This window comes from Dipodomys ordii, unplaced genomic scaffold (genome assembly GCF_000151885.1).
Source record: "Dipodomys ordii isolate 6190 unplaced genomic scaffold, Dord_2.0 Scaffold39, whole genome shotgun sequence".
NCBI classification, from domain to species: domain Eukaryota; kingdom Metazoa; phylum Chordata; class Mammalia; order Rodentia; family Heteromyidae; genus Dipodomys; species Dipodomys ordii.
Window position 1 is genome coordinate 7,546,145 of NW_012267255.1, and position 21,527 is coordinate 7,567,671.

At 35.6% G+C, this 21,527-nt stretch overlaps 1 protein-coding gene across 1 annotated transcript in view; it reads right to left on the bottom strand.

The window, feature by feature from the left end:
- Col24a1 (collagen, type XXIV, alpha 1) overlaps window positions 1–21,527 on the bottom strand; it is a 280,847-nt gene that overhangs the window by 71,556 nt on the left and 187,764 nt on the right. Inside the window, exons 32-37 of the mRNA XM_013018210.1 lie at window positions 19,306–19,359; window positions 19,044–19,097; window positions 17,514–17,567; window positions 17,248–17,355; window positions 6,124–6,177; window positions 3,296–3,403 (exon numbers count right to left, since the gene is read on the bottom strand). Coding sequence (XP_012873664.1) covers window positions 3,296–3,403; window positions 6,124–6,177; window positions 17,248–17,355; window positions 17,514–17,567; window positions 19,044–19,097; window positions 19,306–19,359 — 432 coding nt within the window. The remainder of the gene's footprint in view (window positions 1–3,295; window positions 3,404–6,123; window positions 6,178–17,247; window positions 17,356–17,513; window positions 17,568–19,043; window positions 19,098–19,305; window positions 19,360–21,527) is intronic.

The window sequence follows — 21,527 nt, forward strand, 5'->3', positions numbered from 1 at the left end:
GACCTACCAATACAAAAGAACACAAAATAAGGGGTAAAGTTTTTTTTTTAAGGGGCTAAAGTTTTATAATATAAGAAGCTAGCTCATGCTCTGGAGGTGTAGTTCAGTATTAGACCTCCTGCCCAGCATGTGCAAAGCTTGGGCTCAATCTTCACTGCAAAGAAAAAGAAGAAGCTAGCATATATTGTGTCAAGATGGATGAATGATATAGGCATTTTTTCCTGAGAGAAAGGAAGAAAAGAATAGGAAGGAAAAAGAGATGGTGGAAGTTGATTACTTATTATCTGTAATAACAGCACTGGAAGAAAAGGAAGCAAAAACTGAAAAATTTAACTCATTTCTTAAGACTAAGACTCTTTTAACTGTTATAACTAAGTTCAAGAAAGGATATTGTATATTTAAAAAAACAAAGGACTAGGCTGGGAAGTTGGCTCAGTGCTTGCCTTGCATGCATGAGGCCCTGGGTTCGATTCCTCAGCACCACATAAGCAGAAAAACCCAGAAGTGGCTCTGTGGCTCAAGTGGTAGAGCTCTAGCTTGGAGCTGAAGAGCTGAGGGACAGCGCCCAGGCCCAGAGTTCAAGCCCTATGACCGATCAAAAAAAATTAAAAACAAAACAAAAAACAACAAAAGACCAACAGGTCTATTTTGCTTACAAAGACAGATCCAAAAGTTTTAAGATATGTTAAATGTAACAAATGAAAAAATATTAAATAAAATATTAGGTATATGAATCCAACAGCAGCAAGTGATGAATATAAATAGGCCTAAGATTTCTTTCCTGGGAATTCATGGCTGAATCAATTTTGGAAATTCATTAATGTATTTCCTTATATTATCAAAGGAAGGAAAGCATGAGATTTTTCTAAACAATTTTGTAAAAGCACAGTGAAATTTACCCTCTCCTGATCAAAACTCTCATTAAAGGATAGAAGAAAACTATTCCTGTAAAGTGATGAAGGACATATTAAAAAATCAATGGCAAATACTTGACAATGAGACATGATTTCTTTTCCCTCAAGACAGATATGACATGTCTTCTGTCATCACTTCCATTAACTGCTATTTTAGAAAGACTCTTCAATGGAATAAAGCAGTAAGCTAAATAGGGAAGGTGATATTATAATTTACCTACAGGCTCCATAATCATCTAAATTCCCTGAAATGGGCATAAGATCAAAATATGAAAATGAACATTTTTTCACAGAACCAACAAAATGACACAACTGTAAAATTATTATATTAACAATGAGAATAAAAGTCATTACAAGCTAAATGAAAGCTAAATAAATTTTATTTGATGGATATATACGAAGAGCTAAGTACATAGAAAAACATGATTTTCTCTATAAAGTCGATACTAGATGAAATTGGTGAGCAGATTCTAAAGTTCACACAAGAGAGGATATCATAGTAAGAGCTAAACCTTTCTGAAAAATGAATTATTGGTATTTGTTCTCACAGCTCTAAAAAGACTATAATAATAAACAAATAATAAATATTAATATTAATATAAATACAAAATAAAATATAAAAATAATAATAATAGAATAAAATAATGTGCTATAGACTGAGACCAACAGATGGCGAGCTGAAAACACACCCATGAATACTTAAGAGTTTAGTTTAAGGTAAGAGCAGCACTTCATAAAAGTGGGAAATAGGTTGCCTTTCAATAAAGAAAACTGGCCCAATTATCAATTTGGAAAGAAGACAATTTTCTACAACTTATTTATCAAAAAATGCACCATATTCTGTAGAGTTAGATATAAGGCTATAAATGTATTTTGATAATAGACAACAATGTTTTTGTATATGTAAGGTAGAGAAGTCATTTATTTTTTTACATTTTTAAAGTTAATTTGTTATAAAGGTGTTGGATAGAGGGATTATAAAGAAGAAATAAAACTCTGAAATCCTAAAGGAAAAGACTGACAAGTTTGACTATACATGTTATATGCAGCAAAAAGATAAATTACAGAAAGGAAAACATTTGTAATATTTTGCAGCATATTTAGCAAAGCTATATTAATATTTAATATATGTAAAAAGTGTAATCAATAAGAAAAAACAACAGAAAATATATGAACAAACAACTTTCATAGGGGAAACAATATAATCTGAAAAATGGAACCAACAAAGAAAAATGGGAAATATTTTTCATTTATTAGACTGGTAAGCAACATGCAGATTAATATGAAATATGGGTGACAAGCACATCGTTTTTGTGAAAACTCTCTAGAAGGGTAGTTTGAGAATGTGCCAAAATTTGAAAAATGAAACTTTCGTAGCAAAGACCCAAAGTAGGAGTCTACTTTGAAAGCAGTAATATTTATATGCATCAGTCTGCATGTCTGCATATTTATTTAAAATTAAATGTTTGACATCTAAACCATAAAGAATTTATTAGTAAGTTGATTAAAGGAAGTAATACTTATAGCAATATGTCAGCAACTAATGTAATGATTATAATGAACCCAAGTGGAAACCCTTCCTCAGACAACAAATAGATTATGCGGTGCTTTCTGAAAGACTTTGTGAAAAGTCTGATATTGGTGACATTTAAATGTGATGAAATACACCTGCATTTTGTAAATAAATTCATGAAACAGAAGACTAAATTAGATAGAATATTAAAATTAGAGTATTTTCCATCTCTTTTGTGCTATGGTTTTGTGCCTCAAAGTGATCAGCAGTTTCATTCTTCTGTTACAGGTAAAGCTTCAGAGTTACCAGGTGATACTGTTCCTAACATCATGTAGAGTTCATGCAAAAGATAAATACTGTAATAAGTGTTGCGGAGAGTTATAACAGCTGGTTAGAAAAATAATCTCTAGAGAAAGTTTGAGGAGTCCAAGCATAAAAAGAAAACTAATTTCAAGTAAATCTAATTTCTGAAGCAATTTGTTAACTAGTACAACTTAGTTTTAAACAGATATTATGTTCTGATTTTAAGTGCTAGGCATATATATATATATGTATGTATGTATATATATATATATATATACACTTCCGTTCTTAGGAGTTATAATCTGCTTTTTGTAAAAAAAAAAAACCCTCATTTCATATTTTATTTCCATTTTCAGGTTTTTCTCCTTCCTTTTTCATGTCCAGAAACCACTAAGCCATTTAAGTGGTGTGGAATGCTTACAATTCTTCACATCCCATGGAGATAGGTTTTCAATGGAACTATTGCCTTCTCTGTAAAGGTAATCAGGAGATGAAGCATTATGGGCACAGACATGTTTCTTTCCATCCATAGTGACTCAGTTCTGGAAGCAAACCAAATACTGACCACAGCACCTCTAGTTCCTCTGGCACCCTTAGGACCACGTTCTCCAATTTGTCCAGGAGCACCTATCCTTCCACCTTCTCCAATGGGTCCTATTTGTCCCTTTTCACCCTGTCGATGAGAGAAAAGTAAGAGAAACCAAATTCCTATTTAGATTAATTTATACCTGTATGACTCCAAAGAATGCCCAGGAAGCAAGATTCTGTAAATGACTAATTTTGCTGTAAGTACACAGTGCTATAGACCACCCCTAACAAAAAAATATATAATATATATATAATTTTTTTATTTTTATTTTTTTTTGTCGGTCATGTGGTCTGAACTCTGGGCCAAGGTGCTGTCCCTGAGCTCTTGAGTTGAAGGCTAGCGATCTTCCATTTAAGCCACAGTGTCACTTCTGGCTTTTCTGTTTAGGTGGTGCTGAGAAATCGAATCCAGGGCCTCATGCATGCAAAGCAAGCACCCTGCCACTGAGCCACCTTCCCAGCCCATAATGTATTATTATTACACAAGTTATTTGGCATATGAACGTAACTTTGGAAAAAATAATTAAAAAGACACCTTTTTTTTTCTTTGATAGTATTGATAATGCAACTTAGGGCTTCACTCTTGCTAGGCAAGCATTTGATCACTTAAGCCAGAACCTCCTATTTTCTTGTTTTTGTATTTGTTGTTGTTGTTTTGCTTTTTAGTTTATTTCTCAGATAGGGTCTCTGACACTTTTTGCCTAAATTGAGCTTGGATGGCAATACTCTTATCTCTGCTTTCTGATTATCTGGGATTTCATCTGTGTACCACCCACCACATCTAGCTTGCGTTTTGAGAGGGTTGTGCTAACTTTTGCCCAGGCTGACTTTGAATTGTGATCCTGTCTCTATTTCCCTAGGAGCCGGGATTATAGATGTATGCCATTATGACTGGTGTCTAATATGAAAAATTTGACCGACCAACCAAGGGATAGTTAGTACTCATGCTGCATTTGTAATAATAAATACGTCTTGCTTCACATTTTGTTATATAATTGTGTTGGTCTATATGCATGTATGTATTATTATCATGAAAAAGCATAGACCCTATAAGGCCATTTCTGCATCACAAAGATATGTTTAATGCAATAAAATTTTAGTGTTCAGTTATATATGTTTGGGGCTAGTACTCCTTGGCCTAAAATATGCCTTCAAAAACCTGTATTTTTAAAAAATAATTTCACAATGTTCTGAAAACTGGCCACCTTCTGTTTTCCATTACATTGACTGGCTCTTCTCTAGCAGCAAAATACAGCTGCTCTTAAATAACATTATTTTTACTCATTTTCCAAATGTAGGAACCAGCCTATTTTCAGAAAAAAAAAAACACCCAAACCAAACAAAAAAAAAAAGAAGCCAAGAAAGAAATAAAAGAAAAGGATGTTTTCATTATTCTGAGTGGCCCACAGGCTTTACTTTATGTTTCTAGGGGCACAGGTTGTTGTCAATTTTACCATGTTGTTAATTTTACCATGGACTTCTTGGGCTCTTAGTGTTTGTGTTTTATTTTGTTTTCAGTGCTGGGAATTGAATTCAGACAACTACTCTAACCATTAAACTATACCCCAGCCATAATGTTGAGATATAATACAATGTGTGATGAAAGAATTGGAGTTCTTCTCATGGATGAAAATGGTAATAAAAATTATTTCATTTCTCTCTCTTTTTTGGGGAGGGGTCCAGTCGTGGGGCCTGAACTCTGGGCCTGGGCACTGTTCCTCAGCTCTTCAGCTCAAGACTAATGCTCTACCACTTGAGCCACAGCACCACTTCCGTATTTTTTCTTTTTGCTTGTGTGGTGCTGAGGAATCGAACCCAGGGCCTCATGCATGCAAGGCAAGCACTCTACCACTGAGCCACCTTCCCAGCCCTTCATTTCTCTCTTTTTTAAATGATCACTTCTGTTTTAAAAACTTCTGAGAATAATAACAATATGTGATATAACCTGTATGTGAGAATTGAACTCTGGGTACTAGAACAGGTATGATTTGAAGTTAATTATATTAGATATATTCTGAATTGTCACAGACTGATGAGAAAACTGTTCCTTTGTATCACCAATATTAAAACAAATTATTAATTCTGTACAAACATAATTGTTCATTGCACTGCATTAGAATTTTACAGGATTTTTTTGAAAACACAAATGACAAATATTCTGTTTCTGGTTTTTCTTAAATGGGAAAGATAAAATAAATCATATATTTCAACTTAGAAAAACACATTAGTACAAAAACAATTCTAATCATAATTTTTTTCCTCAAATACTTCATGAATGTTGTTTACAAACAGCACAAGTTGTACAGCCATTTTAGTTTATCTCTCTTTTTCTGTCTATGACTTGTTAAAAGACTTTTTGGCAAACACGAGCAATGCAATTTTTATTCATACTACAGACTGAATATTCACTTAAAATTACCTAGATAATATGAACTCCTAATTGGAATTAAATATTGATTTATATATCATGTTTATTTTATTGAGAAAACTTTATTTGATGGAGAACAAAAATAAAACACATCATAAAGTGCTTTGTTTCTTCTTTCCATTGTTCCTTCCTATTTAGAGAGATGCAATTCTATTCTAGCCTTGTGAGCTTCAGTCCTCACCTGAGTTGGTAAAGTCATGGCAGCAGTGTTGCCTTCCAGGAGCAAGAGTTTAAATATATCTTTTAAAAATCAATTTTGTGAATACTTTTTACTTTGTATATGGTATCAATAAAGATACTACAGCATTTTGTGGCTTTTTGGGCACATAAGAAGAAAGAAAGCTCACATAAAATGATGTAAAAAAAAAGTAAATAACCTTTTTTCCTGGACGGCCTCTTAGTCCTGGAGTTCCCACAATTCCTTCTGGTCCCTGGACATTCAATATAAAAAACATGATTAAAGAAAAGAGTAGAGTGTCTGGATACTTATAGCAGAAATGCACTGAACTAAAAAGGAGGGTCACTTTTCAGTAATATTAGATATATGTAATTATTCACAAAGAGGCCCTAGCTATTGAAAAACAGAGCTGTCAGTTACCAGCTATGAAGTTTAGACACAAACTGACCAAGATAGGAAAAATTAAATCATTTTTAAGAAAAAAATTATTTTGTTTCAGTATAAACATTTTAATCAAAAGAATGTAGTGAAAGTAAGCTCAAATGCATTTGTTTCAACACTTTTGTGAGCTCCTGGGGACTCAGCACCTTGTTAAAAGAATAGGTCTATGAAAAAAATGTCTATTCCAGAGTTGGGAAAAATCTCAACATCTTATTAGAGTAGACATGATTAAAATATATGCTTCTGATTTGTTGTGGATGAGGGGAAAGAAGGAAATAGGAGAAGAAAGGAAGTAGTCACATTAAATGGCTTAAAATAATATTTTCATTTCAACTGGTACTTGGTTTAGCCGAAGTAGAGTATAAGCTTTTAATATATACATTTTAAAAAGTAAAAATGGGGATGCCATATGAATTTTCAGATCCACAATGATGAGATCCAACAGTAAGTATGGTTGCAAGTTCTAGAATGGCTAGTAATTAATCACAACATTTTTTCATTAGCTGGAAATGAAAATGGAAATTTCAAATTTGTGTCCCCAGTGCTTGGCAGACTGATGCAGACAAGAAATAAATTGTGGTTTACCACTGTGCTCTGTAGGCTCTTGATAAATATTTGTTGAGTGAATAAACAGATACCTAAGGAAATGACTCATACTCTGTGCTCTGGAACAAATGCTCTTTGAGTCTTAAAAAGTCACTGAATTTAGAGGCCAAAGTATTATGTTCTATAGCTGAAGTTATAGCTTCATCCAGAGGTAGAAATTATAGTTGCACTATTCTGAGACTTCAGTGTAGCCAATAAAGACACATTAATCTTCACAGAAGATAAAGATGTGTACTTTAAAAGATTAGACTACTCTACATCTAATAGCTGTACAGCAATAGAGAGATTAATTTCCTTCCCATATAAAGGGATCAAATTTAACCTCTTAGAAGGGTTATAAAGATTAGATGAGATAAAGCATAGAGAGATTACAAAAAAGCTTTTAAAACTCAGTAAGTGTTAGTTTTCACTAACTTCTCTTTTTAAAAGTATATCCTGCAACGCTGAAATGGATACAAATGAAAATACAAGGCACTCATGTACTTACCATTCGCTTTAGGAAACAGGATCAACCCATACATGCATAATTGAAGCCTCATTTATATTTATGTCTTTCCAAATATAATATCTTCTTTTGCCACTGAAGCACAATCATGGTCCTAGATTACTTTATTAATTCTATGCAGTTATTCACAGTTTTATTCCATTCTATCTATTTCAGGCATTATTTTGCATCTTTTTACATACTTTATATGTTCTCCTGAAACTTTCCAAAGCATACATTTTGCTTTTGCAATGATTAAGTGTGTCAAATCATTTTTAATAATTTTTTCTTGGTCATGGGGCCTGAACTCTTGGCCTAGGCGCTGTGCCTCAGCTCTTCAGCTCAAGGCTAGCGCTCTACCACTTGAACCACAGCTCCACTTCTGACTTTTTCTGTTTATGTGGTGCTGAGGAGGAATCAAACCAGGGCCATGCTCATGCATGCAAGGCAAGCACTCTACCACTGAGCCACCTTCCTAGTCCCTCTTTAATAATTTTATTACCCTAAGAATCCACATGGTCATCAAAACCACTTTTCCCTAATGATTCATTTTTTATGTCACAGTCAATAAAACAATAAATAAACCCCCTCCACATGCCTCTAGGTATTTATGTCTTGACTTCTTGTAGAATATATATTTTTGATTTCCTGGGTTGTAGGATATGTACATTTTCAAGTTTACTAAACAATGCCAAGGGGTTTTTCATATTATATCCCCACAGCAGTGTTTAAGATTTCTAATTGCCAGGCACCGGTGGCTTCTGAGGGTAGAATACCATCTTGACTCAAAAAAGACACATCTCTGTAATAAGGGTGGAAGAACTGATTGCCTGGGCTAGAACTCAATGGCAATCACAGAGTATCCACAGGGAGCTTCGGAAACAGGTAGGGGCTGATGGAAAAATTCAGCACATAAACACCTGTCCTTGGAGAACTATCCAGAGACCATCAGGGAAAAAGCAGTGAGCGAATCTACAAGAGAATTGACCATGCCCCAATAAGTAATAAAATACTTAGGTACAGGCCGATGGCCATTGCATCCTTGTTATCGCAAGGGACAAAGATTGAAGGTCAAAAGGAATGAAAAGAGGAGATTGAGGACTGATCAAAGTAGAAAGACTAAGCATCTTGATTGAAGCTACATATTGACTGCCTGAAGAGATAACTAAATTATATGAGGGTTTCATGTAAGCAGTCAGCTGAATTCGGTTTAATTTTTTGTTGTTGTTGTTGGTCATGGTGCTTGAGCTCTGGGCCTGGGCGCTGTTCCTGACCTCTTCAGCTCAAGGCAAGTGCTCTACCACTTGAGCCACAGTACCACTTCAGGTTAATTGGAGATAAGAGTCCCACGACTTTCCTGGCCCGGCTGGCTTTGAACCATGATCCTCAGATCTCAGCCTCCTGAGTAGCTAAGATTACAGGCGTGAGCCACCAGCACCTGGCCTTACATTAGTTTTTTTCTTTTCTTTTCTTTTTTTTTAACAAGTCCATCCATTTCTTTGCAAATGATGTAATATCATTCTTCCTAAAGGATAAATAAATTTACAGTGTGCATGTACATATTACATTTTCGTGATGTGTTTGTCCATTGAGGAGCAGCTGAGATATTTCCATATCTTGGCACTAATCTTAATCATGTATCTTTTGATGTTTAAAAATTCTTCCAAGTGGCAGCCCTTGACAATTAGAATAATATCTGAATAATAATGAGGATGATACCTTATTGTATTGTATAAGACCTTGCATTATCTGGCTATTTCTCTGGCATCATGTTTTCCATTTATTTATTATGCTTTATGCTACCGGAGTCTTTTTGCTGTGTTTACTTTTCCTTCCTTTTTGTTTTTAACTGGCTAAGAGCCTTTCTGTCTTAGGGCCTTTGTATTATATATTCCATGTACCTGGAAAGCTCTTTATCTCTGATATTAAAATGGATATTTTCCTTTAATCTTTAGACATCCGGTTCAGTGTCACCTCAGCTAGTTCTTCTGTGACCAATTTAAGGTAGCCCTTTTACCTACTTATTCCACATCCCAATACAATGTTTTTCCCACCATAGCCTGAGTCAATATTAGAAATTATCATTCGTGTTTACATTGTGTTTCCATTTTAGCATAGAGGTTGTAAGACATCAGGAGCCATGTCTGCCTTATCTACAGATGGAATTTAATATCCTGAACTGTGCCTGGTATGCAGTTGATGCTTAAGAAATAATTATGAATGCATACATGAATGTTATCATGAATCTCAATGTGGAACATGTTTAGCTTTAACCAGACCACAAACCAGTCTACTAGCTCTTTACTTGTAAGGGAATAACATCTTAACAAATATGTAGTAAATACTGGAAAAATATTAATATTTAAAATGTTAAAATATTAACATTTACTACATTTTGATGAATATGTAGTAAATATTGGGAAAACAGTTTGTAGATAAAATGCTAACTGTAATAATTTTGATAATGTTTTTAGTCTGTAAGAATGAGAAATGTTTTTAGCTTGTAGCTCCTAGAAAAGTTTTACACAGTAAATTTTTGTATGTTGCTCATTATGTGGGAGAAAAGGGATTGTCTTTTTTCAATAGCGTTTTCTTCTGTCATTCTAATCAGAAAGATTTTCTCTCATTCTGTTGTTCACATTTTTTTCTCTTAAAAAGTAATTTTTGAGTGAGTGTGTATAAATTTCCATGGGTATTATACTGGTTTTATTACTGCTCATTCTAAAATGCAAAAGTAATATTTCACTCCAAATATTGGCTTTAAAAGTTAACTTGCCTACCATAACTCATTTGGATTAAGAGGCTTAGAGGACATTTCACAAAAGATAATGACAATGTTCATATTTAAATGGATTTCTCCAACAGCTACAGAAAGAAGAATGCTATTCTATACAGGTTGTATACTTCACTTCTTGTGTTTACTTTTTATTTCTGGTATTGAGGTACCAACTCAGAGCCTTATGCATGCTACACTTCAGGCATTCCTAAGACCTTTCTTTGCTTTAGGTACTTTTTGTATAGGGTCTTGTGTTTTCACCTGGAGCCAGCCCCAAACCAGGATTCTCCCACCTACACCTCCCGCATAGCTGGATACACAGGCATGTGCCCACCACGTCTGACTTATTTCTTGAGATGGAAGTCTCACTAACTTTTTGCTTAGGCTAGCCTCAAAATGAAATCTTCCTGATCACTTCCAAGCAATTGAGATTACAGGCATGGGCCATGGTAAGCAGTTGTCTATCTTCTATGTGTAATTTAAAGGCCATATTGATGGAAAATTTTCAGTCAATTTGATATGCCTATTGATAAGAGGACCAATTTGAGATTCTTTAGTGATTGTAAGTTTGTTTGTTTGTTTTTTGGTGGGTCATGAAGCCTGAACTCTGGCACTGTCCCTCAGCTCTTCAGCTCAAGGCTAGTCTACCACTTGAGCCACACCACCACTTTTGGCTTTTTTGGCTTATGTGGTGCTGAGGAATGGAACCCAGGGCCTCATACATGCAAGGCAAGCACTCTACCACTGAGCCACCTTCCCAGCCCATGATTGTTAAGTTTTATGAGAGTGTATTTTGTTTCAGTAGTGCTATAGTATACCTACTTTCTATCAGGTTTATTCATGATATATCAATTATTTTTCTATGTAAAGCATACAATTCAATGGTTTTGAGTATAATGACAGTATTGAGCAACTATCACCAAAATCAATTTTAGAATATTTTATCACTACCAAAAAAATCTTGAATCTATAAGCAGTCATGTCTCATTTTCTCTCCAAGTCTAAAGTAACTGTTAACTTACTTCCTGTGTTTATAGATTTGGGATATTGTATATCACAGGGAGAGTATAGTAGGTGGTATTTTGTGACTTGCTTCCTTCATCTAGCAAAATGTTCTGAAGGTTTTATTCACATTGTAACATATCAATTCCATTTTTTATTGCCAAATTATATTCCATTATACATACATGCCACATTTTTATTCATTATCAAATGGTCATTTGGGTTATTTTTGCTTTGGTTCTATGTGCAAGTTTTTCTTTTAAAATAAAGAACAACTGATTTTTGGTTCTTTTAGCTTACATATGTAGGATCTTGTATGCTGTGCCACAATTAGCAGCAATACACAAAAGTCCCATATCCTCATTAAGATTTGTTTTCTGTGTGTTCTGTGTGTGTGTGTGTGTGTGTGTGTGTGTGTGTGTGTGTGTGTGTGCGCGCACGTGTGTGTATGTCAATGCTGAGGCTTGAACTCTGGGCCTGGTTGTTGTCACTGAACTTCTTTGCTCAAGGCTAGTGCTCTAGCTAAGGAAGTGCTTGAGCTACAGCTTCACCTTCAGCTTTTGGTAGTTAATTGGAGATAAGAGTCTCACAGGATAGATACCCTGCAGGGCTTGTATCCTCAGATCTCAGCTTCCAGAGTAGCTAAGATTACAGGCAGGTACCTCTGGCTCCCTTTTTAAAGCCACAACCACCTTTGGTATGAAGAGATATATCATTGTCATTTCACTTTACATTTCCCTGATAGATGAGAGCTTGAGCACTTTCATGTTATTAGTCACCTTCACATCTCTGGAGAAATTAAATCTTGTATTACATTGCACAGGGTTACTTGTCCTTTGCTACTTAACTGTCAATATAGTCTGGCAATAAGGTATTTTATAGGAGATTTGGAAATATTTTCTTCCATTTTGTGGGTTGTCTTCTCACTTTCTTAATGCTATTCTTTGAAGTAAACAACCTTTAATTTTAATACAGTCCAATTTATCTTTTTTGTTGTTCTTTGTGTTCTTTACTCTGGTATTATTAAAGAAGGCTCTGCTTAACCCAAGGTCACGAACATTTACTCCCAGGTTTCCCTCCAGGACACTTCTGGCTTTAGTGCTTACAGTCAGGTCTAATTGGTATAGTGGAAGGTAATGTCCAACTTAATTTTTTGCACATGAATATCCAGTTGTTCCAGCACTATTTATTTATCATTTCCTTCATCGAGTTGCCTTGTTTGGCAAATCACATGCTTTCCTATTCAAGTTAATTTTATTCCTTTCCTGTACTGGTTAATCATTTTATATCCAATAACCCTAGACAGTATTAAACAAACTTGGAAATTACACAGTGAATCCTACCAGAAACTAAGTTCTGCTTAAACTTTACAAGGGACTCATATGAACATTTTGAATAGAACCCCAATTTTCTTTTCTTTTCCTTTTATCTTTTGTTCTTACCATGGCTTAAAAAGTACTTCATGATCAGCTTCCTACCTTCAAGGTGTCCCATCCCTTCCCTGACCCTCCCTTCCCCTCCCCCTTCCCTCCCCCTTCCTTTCTAATCTCCTTCCTTCCTTATGTCCCTCCCTCCCTCCTTCTCTCCTCCCTCCCTTCCTTCCTTCCTCCCTTCCTCCCCTCCTTCCTTCCTTCCTTCCTACCTTCCTCCCTTCCTCCCTTCCTTCTTTTCTTCCTCCATTCTTCCCTCTCTCCCTCCCTCCCTTTCATCCTTTGTGTTTATCTCAAAGAACTTTTCGGTATTCATCATGCTGCAGCTATAATAGCTTCTTGTTGGTATTCTAAAAAGTTATCTTGGCTCTTGCTGCTTCTTGTACCTTGAAGGATCTTTGTACAGTTCTTTCCTTTTAATTCTTCATCTTTCAACATAATCAATCATCCCTTATTCAGAGATGTCCCTTACAGCTCTAGCAAAAATATGCTAATTTACTGTTTTCTTACCTTACTTGTTCTTTTCTTTCATGATTCTATCTATTTTTATGTTTTTATTTGACATTTTGTTATTAATCTGTTTATTTACATCAATTACATGTTATAATGAAGTCTAATCTGTTGCCAGTCTTCTCTGAATTCTAAGGTCTGAGATCAGCTATCTTGCTAGTACTATTTCCATGAATCCCCAATATTTAGCAGAATTCTTGGTTCATATGAAGTATAACACATTTTTGTTGAGTTTATGCATGGAAAAATGCATTCATAGAATCACAGTCTATGATGATGAATAAAATTTTAAAAACTCAATACTATTTTAAAGCCAGAGAATCATTTTTTTCCTCCAAAGAATGACTATATACTAAGACATATACAAACATCTTTTCTGGCTGAAGTAGAATTGAAAAGAACAGAGCTAGACTATCAATAACCTCTTGACACAACTATCTTGGGAGATTCTGCATAGCTCCAACGTCTTTATTATGTGGAATGTATGAACTTAAAAAAAAAATCAAAGAATGACTTTCCCAGCAGCTCTTCTGTGGGAAAGAAGGGGTTTGAGTCATGGCTTCACAGTGGTCATTGTAGGGTATCTACTTATTTGTTGCATTATGATAGGGTCATTCAGAGTAAACTCCTAACTCCAGAGTCATAAAAGCCGTTCATAAGGATAGAGATAATCCTTCACTCCTGAATATCCTTTAATGCCATCAACCCCAAATTCCCAACGGATTGTTTTTCAGGGTTTCCAAGGAAACTGTCTCATCTGAGCTTAAACAGATCTGCAAAAACATATTTCAATAAACCCAACTAAATTTTGTCCTAAAGGAATAAAACAAGGTAATTTCATTTTAATATGTTCGCATATGTTTAGATTTTAGATAGCACAATGTAGAATTTTTACGAAAAGACTGATAGACATAAGTCAGGCAGATGTTTCTTCTCAGATGCTTCTTCACTTTTTCTCAGACACTTGCATATTTATTCAAGCATAAAATATATAGAATGTTCTTCTATTTAAAGAAATCCATTGCTTGGATTTGGAATTTCTTGCCTATTGTCTTATTTTTCAACTCAGATCTCATTTTCAATCTTCTAGGAAATAAGAAAAGCTTCTCTTTTCTTTAAAAAGGGGCTTTTACACAAACTTTTTCTCTCTCTATTTCTTTTGCAAGAATATAAGGTAATGTCTCTGTGACATTGCCCAAGGAAGAATTAAGCAATAGTTCCTTGGATCATAAAATTCTTTTGAAAAAAATATGTCATGGTATTTTTATTGAGTTTATAAGCTGAAAGGCATTTAAAATTCCAAGGAGAACAACAAAAAAGAATTTAAAAAAAGGAACACACATGTGTTGTTACTAAAAAAAGGCACCAAAGATGTGTACTGGGCAGGATTGGTCCTGGGAAAAATTATGAAGCAAATGAAATCTGTGTTTATCATTTTTCCATGCTTTGTTTACAGGCCCCTCTTCATCTCTGTTCTCCCCATCAGCAGCTGTCATGCTGTCTCCTGCCTCTCTGACAGTTCTTGCTTTGTTACGCTGTGGTATATTAAAGCTTCTCTTTTTCTTAATTCTCTTAATCCCTTCTCAGCATCCCTTAAGATTCTGTTAATTGATTGGAAAAGCTCATGCTCAATTATAAATTGGTGGCTTTTTATGTTATAAAAACATTTTTTTTTGTTGTTTGTGGGGCTTTAACTATGGGCCTGGGTGCTGTCCCTCAGCTCTTTAGCTCAAGGTGAGTGCTCTACCACTTGAGCCACAGCACCACTTCTGGTTTTCTGGAGATAAGAGTCTCATGGACTTTCCTGCCCAGGCTGGCTTTGAACTGTGATCCTCAGATCTCAGCCTCCTGAATAGCTAGGATTACAGGCATGAACCACCAGTGCCTGGCTTATAAAAACATTTTTTAATGGCACTGATGATCAAATCCAGAGCCTTGCACATACTAGGCTCAATTACTGAGTTATATCTCAATCCCTTAAGACCATAAATTTGCCAAGAAATGATCAGGAAGATAATAAACATTTCTTGACATTTGTTATTTTGCTTTTCTGTGGGTCCATCCATGATGCTAATGGAAAAGACATAAATTATCTCCAAAGACATGAAAAGGCTCAAACCTAAGAAAAGGCCAAATGCAAATCCCAAACTGGGTACTAAAGTGAGACTTAGAGACTGGAAGTAAAGGAATGAATGACAGCCCTGCCTACTCTTGCACTGTCTTGTATAAGCCTCTTAACTTTCATTGAGTTTGAGCTTTTCTTCAGTTCCAAAATGGGGACTGACAACACCTGTCACTTATAGAAGAATTTATGAGAGTATATAAATGAGTATACATTCCTTGGCATCTGAACCAAAGATGTTCAAGGTAGGTCTGAGAAAATTTTCTTAAGACTTAAAAAAATGTCATATGGAATGCTAGTCACAGATGTCCAGGACTAAGACAAGGATGTAGAAAAAAATAGGCACTTTTCCTATCTGGCAAAATTCAAAGGAGAAATTACTCAATTGCCAATGCTCAAAATCACTCATAACAACAACAACAAAAAAACCCAGATAATGGTCTAACGTATTCTCATCCTTCAAATGACACTTTGGAATATGTTGGTATAATCACCTGTTATATGTCCCTTTAATTGCTAATAAAGGAATTTCAAGTGTGCCTAATGGTGACTGATAGGTGGCCAGTCTGAGCTTTGTGAGATTGGATTTTTCCTTAGAGCAGTTTTTCCCCGTAGTATGGTAAACACTACTCAGGTGACTGTGGGGTGGTTGGGTCATAGAACATTAATGATCTGTAGCATAGCAACCAGACAACCAGATAAAGAGAAGTATAAAAAAAAACAATTATTACTAACTTTGTAAATCACTTCTTTGTCACCTAGCCTGCTTGTATGATGTTTATTCATGTCTAGTTCCACAGTCTTTACTGAGCCCCCATGTGGAAATACAGAGCACTGTCCTACTGGAATTTATCAAAAGAAGTCAAAAGAGAAAATCTACTACTGAAGAGTTATGATCTCTTAGGGAGAAGAGTCCCACATGGTTAAGGTTAGCTTTGGATATTTATTTATTTGTTTAATGGTACTGGGGTTTGAACTCAGGGCCTTTTGATTGACAGGCAGGTATTCTGAATCACTTGTGTCATGCCCCCAACCTTTCTGCCTTGTTTTTGGAATGGGTCTCAGTTTTTGCACTGAGCCTTCCTTGGACCATGGTCTGTCTACTTATGCCTATATACAGCTGGATTACACACCTTGCCTATTGGCTTTACCATCTTTTTTGCCTAGACTGTCCTTGACCTGTAATCTTTCCTGATCTCTGTCTTCTGCAGAGCTGAAATTAAAGCATGCATCATCACAACTAGCTCAACTTTGAATATTGAAAGATTCAAGATTACCAGGGTCCAGAAGAAAGAGAAATCATTTTCAGGTAGGGTTATAAAGAAATACATCTCCAAAGACAAGAAAAGTTACAGAAATAAAGATAGACTAAATTTTCATATTTAAAAATTTGAGACAAGAAACAGCAAGTCAAACAATAGAAGGACCTGAGAACTTTCCACAGAAGTATAGTTAAATGTCTAAGCAAGGGAAAAACTGAGTTCATTATTTATTTGCATCTTCCATGTGCTTCAAAGGAAGGTGTGTTTACTATGGCATTTAAATTTTCCTTTAATTAGATTACCCTAAGCTATGCATGTAGAATAAGATAGGGAGAGCTTATATGTAGATTGCAAAGAATTTTATTCTGGACCTATCACATTACTCTATAATAATAATGTTAGTTCTATGAGTAAAGATCTAAAATATTCAGTCAAACTAAGCATGTGTCAGAATAAGACATTTCCTAACAAATGCTTTATGACAGAAATTCCATAGTTTAATGGAAAAAATGTCTTTCTACTTTTGAGTCTTAGAAGGGCTGATAATTAGATCCTGCTTTCTTCCTCCCACAAACAATCAGCAATAGCTCAAATCACTCAGTAGATATAATGACATCAAACTGTATAGGTGTGTATATGTGTGTATATATGAATAATGAATGAGTATTTCAAATCATTTTCAATACTCACTGGAAGGCCCATTTGACCTGGTCTACCCAAGGACCCTGTAGCTCCTGGTGAACCAATATCTCCTTTTTCTCCATCCTCTCCAGGAAGTCCTCTTCCTCCTGGCAAACCCTGGAATCCAAATAAAGATTTTTTTTAAGGAAACATAGCAAGGTAATTATGCCACACAATAAAGCAAATCATTGTTGCTAAACCAAGATACTTATTTGTAATATTTCAATGATTTCAGAAAATGTCTATTTAGACATAACATTAAAAATATAACTTACCTTTAATCCATCTTTTCCTTGGAGACCTTCTTCTCCAGGAGCTCCTGGTTCACCCTGTTTTGTAGCAAAAAATAGTAAGATTAAGTTTTTGTTTGTATCATTCATCTTGTTTTATTATAGAAAGTAGCAGATTTGCATTCATTTATTTTTATTTCTACTTTATCTCTACAAAGGATTGGCAGTATAATAAGCAGATTTAATTTGCCTTGGGTAGTTCTGCAAATGAATTATCTAGAGTGATGGAAATTCCACATACAAGATGGTTCCTGAATCTAACACATTTCAGATTATTAAAGATAATATATTCATTTGCTAGCTCTGGAAATTCATATCTCTAGATGTATTCAAAGGAGGTAAATATTAAATTTCATAAAATATAGTTCCTAGCTATATTGAATTCATGTGGAGTAATACAACTAGATTCAATTATGAACTCTTTATCCAATTTTTGGAATTTCTGTTTTCTTCATTTCAGAGAGGTAAAAATGAAGGCTATGGTACATGAAGAACCTACTTTCTTGATGTGGAACTTATACAAAGATAGAATTTTATAGAACTGTTAAAGTAGCACTGGCTCTCATAATACCTATTTTAAGGTAAATTAATTAGCATTTATTTATAGTTGCTCCATCTCTTTTATTACTGATGCCTCCATTACTCTCGCCTTGTACTCACCATGCCTCAAAATGACAAATGAAAATAAATAAACCAGGTACAAAAATCTATCTCCCTACTTGCTTTTTAGTGAATACATACCTCTTAAGATCATCTCTCAAAATTAACAGTCTGTAAGTTCTCTACACTGTTAAGTTACAACTATTTACAATTGTGTCTTTATGATCTTCACGAGTCTAAGTGTGTGTGTGTGTGTGTGTGTGTGTGTGTGTGTGTGTGTACTGGTACTGGGCTTGAATTCTGGGCCTAGTTACTTTCCCTTCATTTTTTTTTGCTCAAGGCTGGCCCTCTACAACTTGCGCTATATATAGCTCTACTTCCACCTTTTCTCCACTTCTATCTTTTTGGTGCCTAATAGGAGATAAGAGTCTCACAGACTCTCCTGCACAGGCTGGCTTTGAATTGTGATCCTAAGATCTCAGACTTCTGAGTAGATAGGATTACAGGCAAGAGTCACTGGCACCTGGCTTCTAGGGTGTTTTTAAATAAAGATAAATTACACCTCAATTTTTCTACTTCGTTGTCAGGCCAGCAAATAGCTTAAAAGTTGATAATTGTATCTGTGAATTTCTTAACGTTACCATTAGTTATGAACAGTACAACGATTCATATTTTTAGCAAGGGCTCTTCAGAGTACACATGATTTTGAGGAAAGAAAACCTGTGGTTAGGACTTGAAATGACAGGAAGTTAGAACGTAAATAGGGCTTGATAAGCAGTTTTTGAAATGACAAAGACAAATGTTTTCCACAGTGTATTAGCAATGTTTATGAAGGTACTTGTTGAGTTTAGGCCTTTAAGTTTGAATTTCTAGAATAAGAGGGCCATGCATGACAAGGTTCCCATAGGTGCTCACTCGCAATCCTGCTTCTCCAGCTCCTCCGATGCTGCCCACAGGCCCAACATCTCCCTAAAGAAACAAAGTGGAAGAAATATTTTCACTAAAATGGTGTGCCCAAGTATGGTGAGGATATCATAAGGAATAGGACTGCAAAATACATCTTATTTTTACCCACTGCCTTTCATCTGCTTTCAAGTGTTTGTCAAAACAGGACAAATGTAGGGGACAGGGTACTAACAGTTTAGAGACTCTCTCCTTTACATTTAAGGAAAGTTACCTTAGCACCTGGCTCTCCCTGCACACCAGATTCTCCCTCAAGGCCTGGTGGTCCCTGAAAGAAAATGATTTGTCATTACAAAAGTAATAACAACCCCCAGAGATGGTAGTGATTTGTAGCTTGGAAGTAAAATACCTGTGTCCAGAAGAAGGTCTTTGCTGGTTTCTTCTTACAAGCTTTATGGAATTAATATCAGAAATTTTCTGAGACTCTTTGACAGTTCAGATGCCAAAATAACTTTACTCAAAATCAGAGCTTTTCAGACCAGTTCCTTCCGACCCTGCCTCTTATCTTTGAAGCCTTAATCAGAGAATAAAATGCAAGCTGACACGGTGTCTCAAGCCCATAATCTTAGCAACTTGAGAGGTAAACACTGGGGGATTGAAGTTATTGGCTAGCTGGGACATAAATGTTTTTGAGAATCTACCTCAACCAATGTTAGGCTGTGGTTTCACATGCCTGCTATTCAAGCTACAGGGGACGAACAACGACTGGGCTCAGTGGCATGGACCTGCTATCCCTGCAAAAAAGGAGAGCACAAATAGGAGGATTGCCATCCAGTCAAGCCTGGATAACCAACATCAAATAACCAACATCAAAAGAGACTGATGGCTCATGCCTATAATCAGAGCTACACAGGAGGCTGAGATCTAAGGATTGTGGCACAAAGATGGCCCAGACAGAACAATCGGAGAGACTCTTGCCGTCTCAGTACTAGCAGACACGCACACACACACACACACACACACACACACACACACACACACACACGATTGGTGGAGTGATTTAAGTGATAGAAAACCTGCTTAGCAAATATGAGATCCTATGTTTAAATCCCAGTGCTGAAGAAAAAGAAAAGAAATACAAAGGTATTTCTACTCGTTCAAATTTTCTACCCTCAGATACAAAGGCATTTCCTCCTTTTTCATTCTTTCTATCTGCTTCTGCTGTGCCACTTGAAAGTCACTTTCTTAAGAACAATTAATGTTCTATATTGGTTTTACTAAAAAGTACCATACAAATAAGAGGTGAAGTTATTATATACATTATGTATACATAGATATATTATGTATGTATATATATGGGGAGAGGGATTTCTCTATCATGGTTTCGTGGTGGGTCCAGGATTACTAGGATGCTTTTTTGGTTTTGATTTATTTGATTTTGAAAACACAAATTGAAACCTTTGGCTGTTTCCAGCTTTGGAGCTTAGTTTATGTAATTGCTGTTGTTTTGTTTTTATCTTGTTTGGGCAAGTTATGTGTGTTCCTCCCTTCCTTTACTCTCTCTACTCCCTCTCTTGTGCTCCACTTATCTTGTCCCCATTCTCCCTCTCCATCTCTCCTGTTTTCTTCCTTTCTTCAGACATTCCTCAATATAGTTGACCCATGGATGCTACTCTTCCTTGTAATCATTGGAAATTAAAATACCTCATAGTATTTTAGGTGGGAGGAAGTTTAGCTTTTCCTTTTGACCCAGCTTCTGCAATCCATTTTCAGTTATGTTTTCTTTTCAAAATAGAAGGTACATGCTGCACAAGAGAAGAAATGTCTTATATAAAAAGCCCAGTTCTACTCCCTAGAGGTGTTAATTTGTGTTTTGAGTTCTCAATAAGCCAGTACTTCTGAACAGGTCATCTTGCTAAAAGCTTACTTCCTTAATACTTCTCTTTTACCATCACTTCCCCAATTTTCAAATGGCTATTTTAATTCTTCAGTTGGTTACCTTTGTAGCATCTTCATTGTTACAAAAGAAGAGTAAGAGTATAGTGAAAGCTTAAGAAAAAGGGGCCTGAAACCCACTGCCAGAGTTTCTGCTTTACCTCAGAAATTATAGAATTTTAAGAAATTACTCTAAGATTAAAACTCACTGGACTCTATGGACCTCATTCATATCAAAATTGCTTTTAATCTCATAGACCACTCCAGTCAGCTTCAGTTGAAATACATATTTTAATTCCCTCTTAGGGAAAATCAATAGCTGATCTTATGCTTCCTTTTTTGTACATTTTTTTATTGTAAAAATACTGTACAGAGGGCTGGGAAGGTGGCTCAGTGGTAGAGTGCTTGCCTCTCATGCCTGAGGCCCTGGGTTCGATTCCTCAGCACCACATAAGCAAAAAAGAAAAAAGCTGGAAGTGGCACTGTGGCTCAAGTGGTAGAGCGCTAGCCTTGAGCTGAAGAGCTGAGGGACAGCGCCCAGGCCCAGAGTTCAGGCCCCAC